The following is a 21,712-nucleotide window of genomic DNA, read 5'->3' on the forward strand; positions in this document are numbered from 1 at the left end:
AATCTATTGGTTTCACAGTTTAGCTCCCTTAGAACTCATCCCAAGTGTGCATTCAAGGAGGAGATGATGTCTCTCGCTTCAGCCAAGTAGTGAGCTAAGGCCCAAGGCCCGCTATTAGGATTAGTTAGCCAATTAATGGTGTTGGCAGAATCTCCTTTAATGGTGAGGTTAAATAAACTCAGGTCTCTTGCCATCCTAATGTTGGTTAAGGTTGTTGCCAAGACTTCAATCTTTGTTGAATCACCTATCCCAATTGGTCCATTGAAAGACCAAACGTAGTACCATCTCTTCTTTTAATTACATCTTCGATACCAGTTGCACTAGGATTATTGAAGGCGTCCCCATCAAAGTACAAGGTTGTCTCCCCTTCTTCAGTAACTTTAAGACTGCAGGTAGGGGTGAGCACTGTTCGGTTAAAACCGAAAAACCGAACAAAAAATTTTGGTTTTGGTTTTTCTAGTTTGGTCTTTTTGGTTCTTGGTTAAATCGGTTTGACTAATTTGGTTTTCGGTTTCAGTTTTTGGAATTAGAAATTCAATTAACCGAGTTAATCGAACTTTCTATTATTATATGTAATATATAATATATAATATGCAAGATATAGTATATAATATGTAACATATAATATATTTATATATTTATATATAATATAATAAAATTTGATTTCATAATATAATATATATTATATGTTATAATATATAATAAAGTATATATTATTAAAATTTAGTTTTAATCGAAATAACAAAAAATCAAACTGAAAATTTCAGTTTTAGTTTGATTTTATTTTTTTTAGTTCGGTTTTTAAAATTTTGGTTTATTCAATTCAGTTTTTAACCGAATAAGCTGAATGCTCACCCTTAACTGTAGGAAATGTTGGGGTGTATGTGATTAGAGTGGAGACAAAATGTAGCATTTCTTTGGAGGTCAGCTAAAGTGACATGGTGACACCTCTTAAAAACTTTGAACCGGAGGTCCACAGGAAGCACTTATAGCAGATTAGAGAAATAAGTTATTCACAGTTTTTTGTTTTATTATTAAAAACACGAAATTTCTTTCTTCCTAAATGCTCCAAAAAATAGCATGTGCAGCAGATTGCTACAAAGTTTTTCCTCTTTTCCTCAATAGTCAGAAGTTTCAAGGTGGAACGAAAGTTGGGCCAAATCAATTCCCCCCTTCTCTTAAAACCTAGTATGTGTTTGGTTCTATGGGTGTTTCTCATATAAATGTTTTATTGAAAACATCACTTTAAACATTTATTGTTTTTAGTTATTTGGTTGGGCATTTCAATTAACACCTTGCCACCCCATAAAGTAATCTTCCACTTCACCTCAACTTACAATGCTCTAGGTTAGCATTGCATTTTAAACTTGAGACTTGGGAGAAACTAGGCGGTGTTTGGCATGGCTTCTGCTATGGGTATATTTGGTTGGCCCATTGGATCTTGATATGTGGCATCGGCTAGGGGTATTATCGGCTCATAATAGTTTCCTAAGGGCATTCGAGTAATTCCTGCCCTTAGCGATTAATGAGCACTTAATGCGGGCACACGTTATGGGTGCATTTACTCCTAAGCCAATGACATGGGGTTGTGGTCATCCAACGCTTCTCCAGGTCCCCCTATGTGATCGCGATATACGGGACTATTATACATTGTGCATTACTTCTCACTTGGGCGATTCCTACTATAAACAGGACACTACAACCAGAGGTGTGCACACATATTTGAGCTATCACTTACACTCTTGTGGTGACCTTTTACTCTCTTTGAGTCATCGACTAATTTGGCTATCGGAGTCCTCGCCCTTGGGAACACTCTTGGGGCCTCTGATGTCTTTTTACTCTTAGTAGGAAGGACTTACAACCCTCGAACCCGGGAAATTACTCCGCTTCCCTTTGCTCCAAATTTGGTAGCATCAACTTCCAATTATTCGATAAACGGTGCCATGCCATCGCCAAATCAGCATTTGTCCCATCATACTATTTCGTATGCATATTTATTGATAATTTATTGTCTTGATTTACGTGTAAGACAATCGTTGGGGGAAGCTTCATTTTAATGCTTCCCTTAATGCAAAAGTGTTTATTCACTATTCCGATTATGTGGCGCCTAATGGCGTCTAGTTGTTAATAAATCCCAAAAAAACATTTGTCAACCACTTTTTTCTCAATTTTGGCGAAAAATCAAGTATGAACGTTTATTTAATAAATTAAAGCTATACCAAACACATAATAGAACTTGAAGTTTCCCCAAAGGCTCATGCACATAAATCCAAACATTTCTGTTTTTTAATATTTATTTAGTATATGTTTGGCATCAATGTTGAAGATACAACATCGTTTTTGTTGTTGTGTGGGTTGGAAGCACTGTTTTATGAGAAAACAGTATCTTTTTTTTTTGAATCGTTGCTACTAGGTAGGATGTTTTATGGAGCAACAATAACGTTTTATGTTTGGTACCAGTGCTCTAGGAAACATTTTTAGCACTGGTACCCATTATCCAATGCCACATCACTGCCACCTCACATTCTTGTTGGCAACAATAAGCTGTAGCTCTAGGAAACGCCAAATTTGGCGTTGCTCCAAGCCATGCCTTCCTGATTTCCAAGGCGTGGCTTGGAGCACCATTTTTTATAGAAAAACAGTTCCAAATAAGCGCCCATTTCCTAGAGCACTTTTTTTTTCCCGATGTGGCGCTGTTTTCTAGAGCAATGACAACGATGCCAAACCGCTTAATAAATGTTGAAACCAAATAGTGGTTTCATGGCATTTTTTCTAATAAATGTCCATAGAACCAAACATAACCTTACATGAAAATGAATGTGTTTACCATATTTATTTAGGCCTCGTTCGTTTATCGCTATGTTGGGGTGGGAAAGTTGACCAACTTTCCCATGTTCTTTTACAAATACATGTGGGGCTCATGAAAAATATAGATTCCCCCAGGTAAGTATTTTGGCTATTTACCTTGGAAAATCTTACCCACCTCAAAGGTGGATAATTTACTTTCCCATTGTGGGGTGATTTTGTTTAGTCGAAAAAACCCTTGTTAACAAGTTTAGGGCAAACATTAGCTTCTTTCCCAAACCTTTTGTTTAGGAAGAACTTCCACCGCCAGAGAGAACCCCATACCTCTACAGTTTTCAAGTTGCAAATCAATATTCTATGATTCGTGAAAGAGGCTTCCATTGAGTCCATCAGTGTAGTAAGCAAATATCTCCGCCATCCCGTAGTAAGCAAATCTCTCCGCCATCTCCACTCTTGCAGTTCATTTTCCAAATCCTATACCCTCAAAGATTGAAGAATCAATTAAGCAAACTAAAAAAGAAAATTAATTAAGAAAAGAACTTACCTATGATGAACGAAGATCTCTAATTTCCGCTCTTGGATCTACTAACCTGACGACTTTTATAATTCATCATCTCTTCTACCATATATCCTTCTCCTCCGAGCAGCAGAGATTCACTTGTTGAAGTGTCACACACCTCCATTCTTCCTAGTCCCCTCCCAAGCCTCTCTCTCTCTCTCTTTTTCTCTTCTACGCAATCAACAAAGAGAATTGGAGAGAGACAAAAGGGTAATGTTGGCAATAGTGTAAAGAATGGGTTTCTTACCCAGGAAAATTGGTGAGAAAAAGAATATGGATAAATTGAAGTGTCTGAATTACCTAGATAAATTCCAACAAAAAAAATATGGGTAAATAAACTTAATTGGATAAATTCTACATGAGAAACACTTACCGAGAAAGTGAATTTACCCATATAAATAAAATAGTAATGGGTAAAGTGACCAAGATATTTGTTGTTCGATGAAATTTTCTTATTTGTTCCAGCCGTCCAAAAAGGATCCTACGGGAGGTAAGATGTGTTTACCTTGCTGACGGGGCTGAAGAAATGGATACATTGGAAATTGATGTGAACATATATATGGTCTTTGAACGGTGGACATGGATGCCCACGTCATAATTACTTTCCAATGTGGGCCTCGTTTACGCCATATATCTTATTTAATCAAATATAAATGCATTAGGTTTTAATCGGTGATAAATTTATATTTTATATCGTTTTATTTGGCATAAATAGTATTTGAAAAGTCATTAGTCATAAACAGCCAGAACAGTTAGTACCGTCGCTTACTCAAAGCCATTTCTAAGAATTTAGCGAATCAATTAACAAAATTAACTGCTTTGTGGCTGGAAACGGTTAGCCACGTGGAGGCACGATTTGGCTCGTGCTGGATTGGAGCAGCACGTGCCGGCCACTGTCGACGCGACGTGAGAGCTAACCCAAGAAAAAAAATTGTTCCCAGATGAGTTTTTAGTTTCTAACTTCACATGGTGACAAGTCAAGGCCGGCATGAACGGAGCTTCCGAATCGGGAAAAAATGCAGAGGGAGAGAGAGAGAGAGTCTGTAATAGTAGACAATTCATCGTTACAGAGAGGGAATAACCAGACATGATCGTTAGGTATCATGTCTCCATCAAGCTCCGTGGTATAGACAAACAAAATATTAACAGTAAAATTAAAAAAAAAAAGAGGTCACAAAGAGGGGACAGAGGAGAATAAGAGAGTTATAGAGAAGGGCAGGGTGTTTGATGTTGCAGTGGTGGTGGTTTTTGCCCTTGATGGTGGGTCGTTGGAGGGTGGATGGATGGTGGCGGATCTCCCAGATGGGCACGGGAGGAGGAGATGGCAGGGCCCCTTTCTGGTGTTCGACTCGTCGATGCTCCGATCCTTCTTCTTGTTTCTTTCCACAAGGCTCTGCGCGCCGAGTTTGCCGAGCTTCATCGTCTCACGTTGTCGTCTTGGGAGATTGGTTCTCCTAGACGAGACCTGATAGTCGAACTACTCCGACGATACCGGTTTCTCGAACTCGTATACAAGTATCATTGTGCAGCAGAGGATGAGGTCAACTCCACTTTCCGTCCACACACATACACACGCTCCTTTCCCTCTTGATTTGCTAACAAAATTTTGAAACTTATGCTCAGTTGTAATCAAACTTAGATGGATAATTGCTAATTATATCTCTTGTTAGGCTGGGAAGCGTTCAAGTTAGAATTTAGGACACAGTGGAACGGATTCCTCTAAATAGTAAATTGCTGCTAGTGTGAACTAGTTAAATACTCAAACTCAACTCAACAAAGCCTTATCTCAACCGTTTGGAGTCAGCACAGTGAAGTGTTAAATGTGAACACAAAAATTTCAGTTTATCGGTCTGTTTGGAAAAGGTTCATTGTCAATTGAAGTGCCAAAGATTGGAGCATTCTACATCCACGTCAGTTAGAAGTGAAAGTTCTTAAGTAATGAAATTTGATGGTGACATGTACTTGCGTGAAAAATCCGAAAGGCAAACACTAGGAAAAGTAGAAAATGTGCAAGTAATGTTTGTAGACTATAAGTTGATTCTCAGTCTCAGCAGAGAATTAAAAAGTACTAGGATGCACTCGTAAACAAGTATATTAGTTTAAAAGAGAAAAAAAAAAAGAAAAAAAGTAGTGGAAATAATCACTAAGATATACATGTAGGGGTGTTAAAGATACCCAATTAGCCATTTATCCCTAATTGGACAAACTTATTATGTTTGTTGAAATTTTGATGTTCATTTGTATGCATATTGTATAAACTAGTTTCTAGTGCTTTCACGTGTGAAATGGTCTGCTATTTAACTTTTCATCATTCTTTAGAAGGTGATAAGACTTTCAATTGTTTCACACTATAAACATTGATAGTTCCATATATCTACCATTGTTTTGTTTGGCAGGTTATCTTTCGAGCACTGGACCTACGTGTCAGAAATGTGGTGAATACATATTCTTTTGAACATAGAAGCTTAGATAACCTTTTTGACTCTGTTTTCCACTGCTTGAATACTTTGTTGGAGGGTGATGGAACTCCTTCCAGTTCATTTCAAGAGCTTTTGTTTTGCAGTGGCACTATTCGGACATCAATTTGCCTCCATATGCTGAAAGAAGAAGAGCAGGTATGCAGATTTTCATTTATTTTATGTGATGGTTGTGGACTCTTGTTGTTTTTTCTTCTTGCAAGCATCCTCTCATGTACACCCTTTCTCTTTTATGTTTATAATAGAAGTTATCTTTTCTCAAATAAAAAAGTTAGGTGGTTCACCCTAGTTTATTGTATGATTGAAGAAAGTTTCTTTTAAAATTAGTCTTTGGTTTTTTATTTGGTTATTTCAATGAGAACATGCTGCATTAAGATGCTATTGTTTTTCCACTGTATTTTGGCATTTTTGGTCCATTTCTAATAAAATAATCTATAGTTTCAAATATCTTGGAGTTGTCTACTTCAGAAATTTTAGATATTGCATTCTGCAATTATAATGTTTAGTTAATAGTAAAGCTGCACCAGTGATTCTATTATTCATTAGTTAGTTAGTGGATTTCCATGTCAGTTGACTTGTTATGCTACTTGAATGCTAATGATCTTAAATTATGATGTAAAATACGTTGAGTTTGGGCTGATTTTAAGTTATTGGGCCCAACTTTGTTTTATTTTTATTTAAGTTATTCAGTTAGGAAGTTATTGGGCCTTAGGCCCATTAGTTTATGTTAAGTTTAAGTTGTGACTGTTCAGCTACTTAAAGTAGCCACCCTACTAAGGGTATCTTTGTACTTTTTCATTCTTTTTATTTAAGTATATAAATCAAGAGGGGTTGGTGGCCTGATCTATTCAATTCTGGCAACATCCCACTCTTTTCTCTTCTCTTTCTTTCTCTCTTGCTGAAACCTTTCAGCTTCTACTTCTTTTCTTCAAAAAGCATATATCAAAATCAATTATCAGCAACTTCTACTTGGTATCAGAGCAGGCTGAAGGTTTCTTGAGCTGCTACATCATGCAGCCCTAGATCGGATGATTGCATGGTGATATGAGAGGCTGATCGAAGGCCTCAGGTAAGCCCAGTTTTTAGATTTTTTTGTGGATCTGTTTTGCCCTATAGCTGGTTTAGGATTTTCCATCAAATTCAGGAAGAACTGGAGAATGGGGGAGAGTCTTGTTTTTGTAGGACTCTTAAATTTTGACATAGGAAGTGGCGTCCTAATTTTTTAGGGTTTCTTGGAGTTTTCTGAAGGGGTGGTTCAAGTCCCACTTGTTTTGGAGGCCTTTGGAGGGAGCGGCTGCTTCTCTCTCTTCTCCCACTCCCGTGAAGAAGGAATATTTTGTGGGAGGACCATCTAGGGTACCAGAAGGGTGTCTGTGGTGCCTGAAGGGAATTATTTCATATTTCTTCATCTTAAAGTGATTTTTAACCCTTTTTTGGGAATAATGGAGGGTCACGGAGTTGAAAACAAACCGGGGAGTGAAATGAGACAAGGGAGAGGAGGTGTCAGAGAATTTTTCGGGGCTGGGACCATCACTATAGTTAAGTTAGATGGTACAAACTATTTAGAATGGTCGCAATTTGCAAAAATGACCATTGGTGCTCGTGGGAATTTGGGGTATATCACTGGTAAGGAAGTGAAACCCGTGACTAACTGCTCTCGGTGGGTACAGGAAAATTATATGGTAATGACTTGGCTATGCAATTCTATGTTGCCCCATATAAGTAAAAACTTTTTGTGGGCAAATATAGCTAAGGAAATTTGGGATGGGGTTGCAGAAACCTATTCACAAAGTGAGAATGTTGCTAGGGCCTACCAGTTGAGAAACCAGGTTATTGCTACCAGATAGGGAGATAAACTTGTTGCTGTTTATTTTTTGGCCCTTAAAACCCTATGGCAGGAGATTGACCATCTGGAGAGAGTGGTTTGGGAAAGTAGTAAGGATGCAACTACCTACTAGAAGCTCTTAGAGAAGAATAGAGTCTTTGAATTTCTTGATGGCCTTAATCCCGAGTATGACATTGCAAGGCAACATATCCTTTCTAGGGATAGTGTTACTCTCTCTCAGGCATATGCCTTTGTATCAGGGGAAGAGAGTAGGAAGAATGTGATGATGAAGATTTCGGGTCTTGAACAGTCAACTATGGTTAGTATTGTGAAACCTAAACAGAGTGGAGACCAAGGTGGTAGTGAAATCAGGAAGGAAGATAAGGACTTGATTTGTGACTACTATAAGAAGCCTAAACACATGAGAGATACATGTTGGAAGCTTCAGCCTCACCTTGTGCCGAATAGACTCAAAAACAAGAAGGGAAATGTTAACATGGCAGTAACTGGTGACTTACCTGGACCTCCTACTACAACTATTTTGGAGTCTGTTGCAACTGCTGCAGTGAGGGCCGAACTTGAGAGATATGGGTAGTTACTTAATCAGCGAGATACAGTCATCCCTAATCCATTATCAGGTGGACAACTAGGTATAGGTGGATCTGGTGGTGGACATTCTACCTCCTTTGCTCATACAGGTAGTTCACATTGCTACTGCAAACTATGTTTCTACTACAGGTAAGGAGGGACCTCCTTGGATTATAGATTCTGGAGTCTTAGAGCATATGACCCATAGTTCCACTATTTTCTCCTCTTACCAACTCTGCTTTAGCAGAGATAGAGTTTCCATAGCTGATGGATCTCATGTTCCCATTGTTGGGAAGGGGTCTGCCGAGATAACCGATTCCATTTCTCTACTTTCTGTCCTCCATGTACCCAGATTGAGTACTAACTTGTTATCTGTTAGTAGTTTGACTAAGAACTTGAATTGATCAGTAATTTTTTCTCCTGGCCATTGTGTTTTGCAGGATCTAGTTTCAAAGAGGACGATTGGGAGTGGTCGTAAGGTGAATGGAATCTACCTTTTGGATGCACTTCCCAATCATCAGAGTCATCATGTCAGTAAGGATTTTGAGTCAGGGTTTGTGGGTTAGATTATGCTTTGGCATAATCGTTTGGGACATTTGTCTTTTCCTTCTTTGCGTTTCTTATTTCTAAAGTTATTTGAGTCTGTTAATTTGCTTAGCTTAGAGTGTGAAGGCTGTTAGCTTGGAAAACATTGTATACATTCATTTAAAGCTAGTAATAAAAGGTGTTCATCTGCTTTTGATGTTATTCATACTGATGTGTGGGGACCATACCATATTCATTCTATGGGTGGCTACCGATACTTTCTTTTATTTGTGGAGGATTTTTCTCGGTATTCTTGGATTTACTTGATGAGATCCCGTGATGAGGTACCATTCTTGGTTCGACAGTTACATCAGATGGTGCTAACACAGTTTGGGGTACGAGTGAAAGTGTTTAGATCAGACAATGCCAAGGAATATTTTGAGAAGAACCTTGCTTCGTATCTATTAGAGTATGGAGTAATTCATTAGAGCAGTTGTTCTTACACTCCATAAAAAAATGGTGTAGCAAAAAGGAAGAACAAACACATTGTTGAGATTGCGAGGAGTACGATGATAACATCTACTGTTCTGGTTCGATTTTGGGGTGATGCAGTTCTCACAGCAATCTTTTTGATTAATAGGGTTTCTTCTTGTGTTCTTGGATTTAGCACCCCATTTAGCCTCATTTTTCCTAAGGGGGAGATGTTCCACATTCCTCTTAGGGTTTTTGGTTGTGTTTGCTTTGCTCATGTTCTTGGTCCTCACCGCTCGAAGCTTGATCCAAAGGCAAAGAAGTGTGGTTTTCTTGGGTATGCAGAAAATCAGAAAGGGTACTGTTGCCATGACTCAGTCTCTGGGAGTCGGCATGTTACTATGGATGTCACCTTTTTTGAGTCAACATCTTTTTTCCTGAAGGGTTCTTCTCAAGGGGAGTGTTTTGGGGAAGGAAGTGAGTAGTCTATTCCTCTTCCGGTTCCAGTCCCTATGTCCACTCTTGTGTTTGACCCTCCTGTGTCTAATCCTCCTATGTCACCTACCTTACCACCTCCCTTGTGTCCTGTTTCTCAGTGCTACTCACGACAGCGCCTACAACTTCATAGGGAGGTTGATTCCACTGCAGAAGAACCCACATCACTTCCTACCGGTTCCTTGGAGACTCCAAATTCGGCTGACACTGACTCAGATATTTCCTCTTGCTCCCTCTGATGTTTTAATTCCTATTGATTCCACTAACCCTACTACAGATGACCTGGACCTTCCTATTGCACTCAGAAAAGGGAAGAGAAAGTGTACCGCTCATTGTATGTTACAGTATCTCTCATACAATGGACTTTTTCCTTCTTATCGAGCCTTCCTTTCTTCCCTCGACTCTGTGTTTATATCCAAGTGTGTCAGTGAGGCTTTCTCCAAACCTGAGTGGAAGACAACTATGCGGGAAGAAATTGAAGCTTTAATTAAGAACCAGACGTGGGAGATTGTGAATCTACTAGAGTGCAAGAAGACTGTTATATGCAGATGAGTTTATACAGTTAAATACAAGGCAGATGGAAGTATAGAAAGGTATAAGGCTAGACTAGTTGCAAAAGGGTACACTCAAACCTATGGCATTGATTACTTGGAGAATTTTGCACCAGTTGCAAAAATGAATTCTGTTTGGATCCTTCTCTCTCTTGCTGCTACATACTCTTGGCCCCTTCTCCAACTTGATGTAAAAAAATGCCTTTCTTAATGGGGACCTGCAAGAAGAAGTATATATGGATCTTCCTGCTGGTTTCTACAGTGATGTTGAAAAGGGGAAGGTATGCAGATTGAAGAAGTCTCTGTATGGTTTAAAGTAGTCTCCTAGAGCGTGGCTTTTGGCTATACTCATACTCAATTAGACCATACTTTGTTTGTGAAGCGGAGGGGGTCCCTGGTGTCAGTTCTGATAGTTTATGTGGATGATATTGTAGTTACAGGATATGACCCGAGTGAGATTGATAGTTTGAAGAAGAATCTGCACAGAGAATTTGAAATTAAGGATCTTGGGGAGTTGAGGTATTTCTTGGGCATTGAGGTAGCAAGATTAAAGCATGGAATTTTTATTTCTTAGAGGAAGTATGTCCTGGACCTTTTACAAGAAACATGGAAAGTTGGAACATAGGCAACTAGTACTCCTATTGATCAGAATCACAGAATTAATGCATCAGAAGGTGAGTTGGTGAAGGACATTGGGAGATATCAAAGACTAGTGGGGCGGTTGCTATATTTATGTATGACAAGACCAAACATCTCTTATGCAGTGAGTGTGGTGAGTCAATAGACTCGATACATGCATGTCCCATGAGTCCAGCATTGGGAGGTTATTGATAGGATTCTTGCTTATTTGAAGGGACACCCTGGTAGAGGCATACTATTTGCTGACCATGGACAGTTGAAACTAGAGGCTTACACAGATGCTGATTGGGCACGATGCCTAGATGACAAGAGATCTACATTAGGAGTTTGCACTCTTGTTGGAGGCAATCTAGTTTCGTGGAAAAGTAAGAAACAAACGGTTGTGGAAAGGTCAAGTGCAGAAGCTGAATATAGAGCCATGGCACATGGAGTTTTAGAGCTTCTCTAGATCCGTTCCTTGTTAGGAGAAATTGGTATTGAGGCAGAAGAACCTATGATGTTGTACTATGATAATCAGGCAACAATATACATTGCCCACAACACAGTTCAGCATGACAGGACAAAGCACATTGAAGTGGACAAACATTTCATAAGAGAAAGGGTGACTTCAGGGGAAGTTTGTCTTTCATACATTGCTTTTGATTTGCAGCTTGCTAATGTTCTTATAAAAGGTGTTGCAAAAAACAAGCTGGAGCATGATCTACGCAAGTTGGGAATGTGTGACATTTACTCCCAAGTTGAGGGGGAGTGTTGAGTTTGGCTGATTTTAAGTTATTAGACGCAGATTTGTTTTATTTTTATTTAAGTTATTCAGTTAGGAAGTTATTGGGCCTTAGGCCCATTAGTTTATGTTAAGTTTAAGTTGTGACTGTTCAACTACTTAAAGTAGCCGCCCTACTAAGGGTATCTTTGTACTTTTTCATTCTTTTTATTTAAGTATATAAATCAAGAGGGGTTGGTGGCCAGATCTATTCAATTCTGGCGACATCCCACTCTCTTCTCTTCTCTTTCTTTCTCTCTTGCTGAAACCTTTCAGCTTCTACTTCTGTTCTTCACAAAGCATATATCAAAATCAATTATCAGCAACTTCTACTAAATAGTCCTAGCCTTCTAGGTTTCCAATGATCTAAATGACCAAATACCACATAATATGGACAACCCAACACAATTCATGCCTTTTCGGAGTAGATTGCTTCACTTGCCATGGTTCATTTCCTTTTGTGATTAACACCATTCATCCTGTTTTTCTGTTGACTGTATTGAAATGATGCAGTGGTGCATCTTACTTTAACATACATTTAAATGCAGGTTTTCCCTTTGCTTATGCAATGGTTCTCTTCCAAAGAGCAGGCGTCACTTGTTTGGCAGTTCATAAGCAGCGTTCCTATAGTGTTTCTGGAGGATTTTCTGCCATGGATGATCTCCCATCCTTCTTTAAATGAACAAGAGGATGTTGTGCTTTGCATTGGAGAAATTATTCCTAAAGAAAAACTACTGCAACAGGTAGAGTGCAAATAATTTTTTTCATCATAATTTAATTAAACTATCTGATCATGAATGAATTCAATCATCTCTGTAGGTGGTGGCTTCCTGGCTTGGTAAGAAAAACCAACTTTTTGGGACCTCTGCTGCAGAGAAAACTGAAAAAGGAGCTTTGTTCTTTGATAGATTATTGAAGTTGGAGGAATTGGCAAAAGTAGATTCTACTAAAAGTATATTATACATAGAAAATTGGCATCGGAAGGCATCTGATGTCTTCCAAGATGATGTTAAACAGCATCCAGTTGATAGTCTATGCCTCTGGCATGATGCCATCAGAAATGATTTGGAAGAAATTCTTGCAGAATTACTAGAAACAAGAATTTCTAAGAATTATTCAACTTTAGTTTCAATCAGTGGCCAATTAAAGTTCCTTGCAGATGTGCTCATCTTCTACAGGTATTACTTTGGTTGTTCAAGTTCTTCATTTTTTAGACACTATGAATTTGTCAGGTGGAATATCTTCTTCATTAGTTAATTAATTGTTTCCTATTGTTGTCCTTTTGAATCATATCCTTATGTTCTATTACTCTATTTACAGTAATGCTTTGGAGAGAGTCTTCTTTCCAGTGTTAAATAAGCTGTTGGACAGTCCTTTGTCTTTCTCTCATCAACGATTCCCAGATGAAAGTCAAATTGAAGATCTTTTAGGATTGCTGCAAAGCTTTAATGCTCGAGATGAAACATCTTTGCCCAAGCTTGTGGAGAAGCTTTGCTGGCAATTGGAATCTTTCCTGTTGGAGATTAGAAAACACTTAACTTTTCAAGAAACAGAGGTACGTGCCATTTTTGTGTGCATGGATGTTTTAATGCAATTCTAATATAGTAATAAGGGTAAGAGAATAAACTGTGCACAGGGGCATACTTCCAATGTTGTAAGGAAATTAGTGATTAAATGTACTTGTAACCACTTTTTAATTCTACCAAATTAAGTACTTTATAATAGGGGTGCAAATTGGGTGCGATCAGGTTGGGCTTTTGTCAAAATTTGAATGGGCCCAGCTAGAAGGTCTGAGCTCGAAGCAGTGTAAAATTCTTAACTCAGGCCAACCCGAGTTGCACCATAATTTCATGTATCATTTATGTTTACCTTGGTTTCTGGTTCTTTCCAGGTTTTCCCTATTACCCGTGAGAATTGCAACCATGAAATGCAGCAATGGATGCTATACACAAGCCTTCGTATGATGCCACTTGGATTATTAAAATGTGTAATAACTTGGCTGTCATCACATTTGACTGGGGATGAGTTGAAAGCAGTTCTTCATAACATAAAGCTGGCAGGTCTGATTTTGAACTAGTTGAATTAGCAGGAGATTTAATGCCATATTTTCATCTTACTGTCATTAAACAAGGTTTTCCATTTTGTTTCCCTTTTCCACGTACACAGGATCTCCTGCTGATAAGACTTTTGTGTCCCTCTTGCATGAGTGGGTCCGTATTGGGTATTCAGGTAAAACCTCTGTTGAGATATTCCAGGAAGAGTTGCAGGAAATGTTAAAAAATAGAAGTTCTTTCCTATCCAAAAAAATTGAGGTTACCAGGCTCACTTCTTCGTATTTGGATATGCTAGCTTGCAAAAAATCCCACCCTGGGCAGATTATTAAAGCAAGCTCTTCTGATAAGACTGCGATAAGTGCATATCTTAACTCCCAGACTTCTGATGAAAAGTACAGCATGTCGTACTCTACTGGACTAAATCTACAGATTTTTTTCCCTAGAGCTTTAAATAAATTATTTTCCCGCTGCAAATTTCCTGCTGAGTTGAGCGGAGCAGGTTCCAGCCTAAATCATGAACCCAAACCAATTGAACACATCTTTCTTTTTCATAAGGCTTTAAAAAATGATCTAGAATACCTTGTTAGTGGATCTGCTAAGATAATTGAAAATATTGGGTTTCTTGTGGAATTCCGTCAGCGTTTTCATCTTGTAAAGTTTTTGCATCAAATTCACAGTGCTGCTGAAGATGAAATTGCATTCCCAGCTTTGGAGGCCAAGCAAGCACTTGAAAATATTAGTCACTCGTACACTATTGACCACAGATTGGAAGAGGAGAATTTCAATAATATATCCATCATTTTGGATGAGATATTCGAATTTCATTTTTCACTTCCTTCTGCAATGCCTAATGCAGTGGATGTTTCTTTACTTGATCAGAGAATGGTTAAGTACCACCAACTGTGTATGAAGCTCCATGGTATGTGTAAATCAATGAATAAAACACTAGGGGAGCATATCCATCGTGAAGAAATTGAACTTTGGCCATTATTTACAGAACATTTTTCCATTGAGGAGCAATTAAAGATTGTAGGTTGCATGCTTGGAATGACCAGAGCAGAAAGTTTGCAGGAGATGATACCCTGGCTAATGGCATCCTTAACACCAGAAGAACAACATGCTATGATGTCTTTGTGGCATAATGCTACCAAAAATACAATGTTTAGTGATTGGTTAGGGGAATGGTGGGAAGGTGTGAATAGATATGGTATAGCCAATGTTGTGGAGGAGTCAAATAACTCTCCTTCTGGCACAGAAGATCCACTGGAGGTTATTGCAACATATCTGTCTAAAGAATTTTTTGATGAGCCTAATGGAGGGAACCATCATGGTGAAGGATTGAAGGTTCCACAGGAAGATCCTGGTGCTGCTAATTTTGAACCTTCTGGAACTGACAAAGGAGGTGATAAAAGAAAATTTCAGAAAGGAGACCTGGATGAACATCAATTTCCAGAAGGCATAAAGCTTTGTAGGGAGGATAGGAAGCAACAATACAATGTTGCATGTCAGAGTGAGAAATCAAATCATATTTTACAGGTAGATGAGAAATTCAAGCATCAAGAAGAGAACATTCTAACAATAACTCAGGAAGGTCTGGAGGCTGCTATAAGAAGAGTGTCGTGTGATCCTGGTTTAAATCCTGAGAAGAAGTCATATATCATCCAGAACCTGATTATGAGGTTTGTATTAAATATTTTTCTTCCCCCTTTTTTCCATTTTCCTTTTCCCCCAAAAAGGGAGTTTATGGTGCCTTTGTAGATTGAACATACAGTCTAACAACAGTTTAATCATATATTCATATGCATACATATTGGTGTTTTTATGTTAATGTGATGATGTTGGGGGTGGAGGGAGTAAATCTCAATTTGAAGTTGCAGCATTGCCAATCCTAAAATCAGTAAGCTTCCATTAAGCTAAGCTGCAGCAGTTCGTTTGTGAAATTTATCATAAAAAGAGCCACTTCAATATGCATCCCTTTACCAATAAAAATAATCATTCAAGCGGGCTTAATTTTTCAACCCTTGGTTGGTCCCAATGACAGTGGGCTTCCTCCTTTCAATATGTATATACCGTGTGGCAATGAATTGTTGGTAGATTGTCTTAGGCTAGGTTGCTTGCATTTCCTCTACTTTTTGCGCTTTTCTTTATGTTTACTGAATACTAAATTTTTGTATGCAAAGTTTGACAGAAGCTTCCTTCATGTTTCAGCCGTTGGATTGTCAGAAAGCAGAAGTCTCATCCACAAGCTCTCCCAAGTACTAGGGAAGAAGTTACTGGTCAATCTCCATCTTATCGAGACACACTTGGAGAGACTTTTGGTTGCGAACACTACAAAAGGAACTGTAAGCTGTTTGCTGCTTGTTGCAACCAGTTATTTACATGCAGATACTGCCATGATGATGTGGCCGACCATTCAATGGATAGGTAGCATAATTTGTTGTTTTTGAACCCCATGTGGTATCTTCTTGCTTTTTATTTTATTTTATTTATCATTTTCACATCCTGAGCTGTTTGGAAAACAAATATGCAGAAAATCTACAACCAAGATGATGTGTATGAAATGCTTGAAAATTCAACCCATCGGTCCAACATGTTCAAACATCTCCTGTAATGGTTTATCCATGGCAAGATATTTCTGCAGAATCTGCAAGTTATTTGATGATGAAAGGTATTGTAACCAACCACACCGACCTTTTGTATGTTCTTTCTTTGACTGAAATTACATGGTGATATGTCTAAACATGGGTGTTTTTCTGCACATTAGAATACCATGGCTAACTGGTTTCTCATCCCCAATTATGTTTCCTATAGTATCAGCTTATGACCTTTGGGAAAGTTGTGATTGTGGAACCCCGTCGATGATATCCCATGGTTGTCATGTCATTGAACAATAATGCCATTGACGTTTGTCCATGGGGTCAGACTATATTACTACTCATAAACACTAGAAACTCAAAAAGGTTTGTATGCTAGGCTCATAAATATATAACTTAGTTGTAGGTAGTAGATAATTTCATTGTCATGATGAAGATGCTTTTGAATAATTTAGTGTTATAGATCATCAATTCAAGCTTTATGATAATCTAAATTTACAGAACAACTTTGAATAATTTTAGGGAAATAGTAGATGGATTTGAACCTGGAAATTCAATAATTCTTTTAAGAAGTAACAACCGAATGATGATTCATTGATATAAAGGGAAGACCCGCTATACATCCTCTTCCTATTTACTCCACATCTGGCCAAATTATCTGCAGTAGAGTTCAAATCCCTTGAAAGCGATCTTAATACAGTCATGAAAAAAGCCAGCAGATAACAAATCTCATTCAGCTTATTCAGTGACCATCATAATGATACAAAGAACCATAAAAAATCTCTTGATTTTATCATCCATTAACTGCTTCAATTTCATTTTTTTTTCTTGGTGCTTGTTATACATATGAATTTATATTTCTTCTTTTCTGGTGCTGGTGGAGTATATTTGTTTCCTCTAAATTCTGAAATTGAGGCTGTCAACAGGGAAATTTACCACTGCCCTTACTGCAATCTATGTCGAGTTGGGAAAGGATTGGGTATTGATTATTTTCATTGTATGAATTGCAATGCATGTATGTCAAAATCCCTCGCAGTGCATATATGCAGAGAGAAATGCTTTGAATCAAATTGTCCAATTTGCAATGAGTACATCTTCACATCCAGTTCTCCAGTGAAGGCTCTTCCCTGTGGGCATTTGATGCATTCAACTTGTTTCCAGGTATTTGTCTAATGTTTCTTTACTGGGATATTTTTTTGCATAGGAGATTTGCAAAAGTAAAGATTACTTACTGGATCACCTCTTTGTTTCTTTTAGGACTACACCCGTACTCACTATATCTGCCCCATCTGTAGCAAATCCCTGGGGGACATGCAGGTCAGTTATTATTGGATATGTTCAACAAGTTTTTTTTTTTAATTATATAGTTGCATGAAAAACTATTTTTAATTAAATGAAAGATGGTTGGTCATATAAATCATTGACATAGTGTTCGTATTACAAGTTTTAAATGGTTTAGTCATATCTTTGTTATTGTTCATTTTCTTAGGGAATGTTGAGATAGAAATGATGTTGATCTTTATGTCATTTTGTTGTTGGCAAATACTTCATCCACTGCATACATTTTAAAGACTCAATTTGTATCCATTGTTGTCAGACCCAAATCAGACCAGATGGCCAAACCGTCTGGATCATGACTCAGTAGCATTTCTGCATTTTGGAAAAGTTCAGTTCTTAAATTAAAAAAAAAAAAAACTGTCTATACTGCTCTTGACCTGGGCAGTTCTCTGAAAACCGGACGATTTTTATTGTGCTCTCCTATTTTTAAGGAACTGCTCAAGTCAACATTTTAGGATTGGTTATAAAAGTGATGTTTTGAAGTTTTTAACCTCAATGTTCTATTTACAAGATACAAACTACTAGACCATAAACCCATTTGTTTATAAAGCTGTTTATTGAACTCATATAACCTCTCTGAAGACCCCAGATCAATGTTGCATGGATCCATGGACACAGACATGGGAGTTAGAACCCAACATGTGCCCAAGAGTTTGACACAACAAGATAAGAAAACATGGATTTGTGGATGTCTACTGAAAAGTATATATTATTAAATAGTTATTTTTTTTGAATCTTAATATTTTATACCTACAAAAAATGTTGCTTTGGCTCAGTTTGGAAAGAGTACAAATGCAAATATGTAAAGTACAAATACATGCAAAATAACATAAAATACAAAGTTTTGCACTTAACATATTTGTATTTGAACTCCTTCCAAACTGAGCCTTTGTTTCTAAGTAACATTTGATATGAAAATGTCATTCTCTTGTTATGTGAAATGAATTAGGACATAAAAGGAAATGTTATTACAAGTGTCCTCAAGAATCCAGGATTGTTGGACTCTGGTGCGTGTTTGACATGGACACGTCATCCATTTACGAGAGTCCATGCAATGTTGCCCCAGCTATTTGGAACCAACATTATAAAACACAGTTAGAATGATTAAAACAGGCCCATACGCATGGAAATAAAGACCATAACCAATAAGCTACATCTTATAGACATATCAATGTTCTGATATATTATTAGTTATATATTTAAGCAGGATTCCACAAGTCACTGGGTTGACAACCCAACAATCAGGCTGTCTATAAGATGTAGTTCATTGGTTATGACCTTGACATGTCTCTCTATAAGATGTTAGTGTTATCTATATAAATATATTAAGTTGAAATGTGTATGTAAGAAGGCCTTAGGGTGAGGGAAATGGAATCTAATAGTATTTTTTGCCTTATTTTCATAGAAATTACAATAATGCCACTCTCTACCAACTCTCTCTCTTTGCTTTTTTTTTCTTTCAAATTACAAGAATGCCATTCTTGCCAATTCTCTTTTTCTTACAAATTACAAGAATGTCATTTCTCTCTCTCTCTCTCTCTCTTTTGCGATCTCTCTCTCCCCTTATAAATTACAAGAATGCCACTCTCTCTCCAACTGAGGGAGACCTCAACTTGGCATCTCGGCTGCTACGAGACCTACAATCAAAGGTAGTTGAGCTTGAACTTCTGAGCTCAAGCTCAAGTCTCTAATTCGAATTGACCTTGAGCTAGACGACACCTCGACCACTAAGGGAGACCTCGACTCGACACCTCGGTCACTGAGGGAGATCTCGGCTCAGCACCTCGACAACTGAAGGAGACCTCAGCTCGACACCTTGTCAACTAAGGAAGACCTTATCTCGACACTTCAGTAGTTGAGGGAGATCTCGGTTTGGCACCTCGGCAATTGAGGGAGACCTCGGCTGCTTGAGAGACCTGCAATCAAAGGTAGCCGAACTTGAACTTTCGAGCTTTTGACTCGAACCGAGCTTGAGCTCGAGCTCAAGCCTCTTCAAGCCTGATAGTTTATGAACGAGCCCCTACAACGCAGGGCCCCCTTCGATAGTGATATATTAACTACATAAGCTTATTTTGGAAGGGATAAACGGGACACAACACTAACATACATGAAATGATAAAGGTTTAAAAAATTTACCATCTGTTCTGCTAGACTTTCTACCTAGCTATTTGTGATGATGCCTATTAATGAATTCACCAATATAAGGTCTAGACTCTAGATCCATGGTATTATCCCAAATTAGAGATAGCAATTTGGCCCATCCCATGGGGCCCTGCCCCACCCTGGGTGGGACAGGTGTTTTGACCACTGATTGGGGTTTGGGAAAACCCAAAACTTTGGGGATTGGGGATGGTATTTGTCCACCCCGCCCGACCCCAACACTAAACCAGCCCTGACTCTATCATATACCACTATATATATATATATGTAAATATATGTTAATATATGCTATATTATATTATATAATATAAAATAGTTCTAGGTTGGTTTCAAAAAAATAAAAAAAAAATAAATTTGTAAGCATACAAGTATGAATGACCGGGGCGGGGCAGGGAAAATTTGGGTATCCCCATTCCCTGTGGGGACGAGGATGGGGTTAGGAACGTGGCAGGTTTGGGTGGGGCATTTAAGTTTGGGGTTGGGAACAGGGCAGGCAAAACCCGGTCCCACCTCACCCTGCCCCGTTTCCATTTCTATTCCAACACAGCCACTATATTCAAGGGTTTATTTGTTCATCACGTAAATCTGTTGGTGAAGGCAATCAAAAGGCTTCAGTTTGATGATCACCAGACGTCAAACAGACAGCACCATCACACTTTTCCTGGAGATATTCTCCACTACTACAGTACTTGTCCATTTATTTTTTTAAAGCTCCTAGATCTAGATCTATTTATTGAATACAAAGCACCCTCCCCCCTGTAGAATTGGTGATGAACAAAAACATTACAGACTAAGGGATGCTTAAGGAAATTTGGGTTGAGTTTCAAGGGATGTTTAAATTCAGTGTGAACCACATTTACTGAATTCAGTATGCACCGATATATCATTGAAATATGTTTGAGCTCCAAAATCATAGAATTGGCTCTTACATATAAGATACAGAATCTAGGAGTGCAGAGAAACCCAGCTGATTCTTATCCAGAATCTAGGGTAATATCTTCTGTTAAATGCAGGAACACCCTTGCCTGCTCTTACAATGATTCACGATGCATGTTGAAACATTTTAAATCTGATTATCAGAAACGCGTTTTGTAATTACAATCTTAATTCTAAACATAGTTATTATCTGATTTCTGTGAGGGGGAGGTCACAGTTTTCTTCTTAGACAAATTAAATGATGGTGTGGCAGGTTTATTTTGGCATGCTGGATGCTTTATTGGCTGAGGAGAAAATCCCAGAGGAGTATTCTGCCCAGACTCAGGTTATTCTCTTTTATGTCCTATCCTCATGTATCTGCCACTTTTCTTGTTTAGTATTGCCTGGAGTGTTCTTGTGACATGTGCTGTTGCAGGTCATACTTTGTAATGACTGTGAGAAGAGAGGTGTTGCTCCATTCCACTGGCTTTATCACAAGTGCTCTCATTGTGGTTCATACAATACCAGGCTTCTTTGACAGTGGGCAAATGGAAGTGTAAATAAATTCTTTATTCAAGATGCTTGATAAATTTGCAAGACTACATTTCTGACTTCGGATTGAGTAAAATGACTGTCTCCATTCAATTCCTGAAAAACAATATAATAGTGGTGTTGGAGATTAGAGGAAACTGATTGCTTGTATCAAAATAATGTAAATTTTTGGTAAACCGTGTAATGCTACATCGTTCCGTTATCTTTATTCCTGTAACTTATTTAGAATTTTTCCACTATCAAGGAAAGTTGGAGAGGTCTTGAACTCTCTCAGAGTTGATCTACAATAAATTTTAAAAATTTTGACCTTTTTTTTTAATTTTAGAAATCTATAATTTTAAACTAAATCCTTTCATTAACTAGCCCATTCATTGGTTTTAGAGACCTCTTAGATTTTACCAAAG

At 38.0% G+C, this 21,712-nt stretch overlaps 1 protein-coding gene across 4 annotated transcripts; it reads left to right on the forward strand.

The window, feature by feature from the left end:
• Positions 1-4,329: 4,329 nt before the first annotated feature.
• Positions 4,330-21,599, forward strand: LOC104608041 (zinc finger protein BRUTUS-like At1g74770). 4 transcript variants are annotated; one of them, XM_010273890.3, is made up of 14 exons: positions 4,331-4,904; positions 5,761-5,979; positions 12,244-12,438; positions 12,515-12,873; positions 13,016-13,250; positions 13,587-13,755; positions 13,862-14,668; positions 14,747-15,428; positions 15,958-16,173; positions 16,280-16,417; positions 17,270-17,504; positions 17,601-17,660; positions 21,031-21,102; positions 21,193-21,599. In XM_010273890.3, the coding sequence occupies exons 1-14, from the start codon at positions 4,644-4,646 to the stop codon at positions 21,292-21,294; spliced, it is 3,750 nt and encodes a 1,249-aa protein (XP_010272192.1). In that variant the 5' UTR covers positions 4,331-4,643; the 3' UTR covers positions 21,295-21,599. The 4 variants fall into 4 exon arrangements, 3 of the variants coding, with proteins under 3 accessions (XP_010272192.1, XP_010272193.1, XP_010272190.1); XM_010273891.2 differs by having other exon boundaries at positions 5,761-5,799; positions 5,928-5,979; positions 13,862-15,428; XM_010273888.3 differs by having other exon boundaries at positions 13,862-15,428.
• The last annotated feature ends 113 nt before the right edge of the window (positions 21,600-21,712 follow it).

Source organism: Nelumbo nucifera, chromosome 4, assembly GCF_055504915.1.
Source record: "Nelumbo nucifera cultivar China Antique chromosome 4, China Antique-T2T, whole genome shotgun sequence".
NCBI lineage: Eukaryota > Viridiplantae > Streptophyta > Magnoliopsida > Proteales > Nelumbonaceae > Nelumbo > Nelumbo nucifera.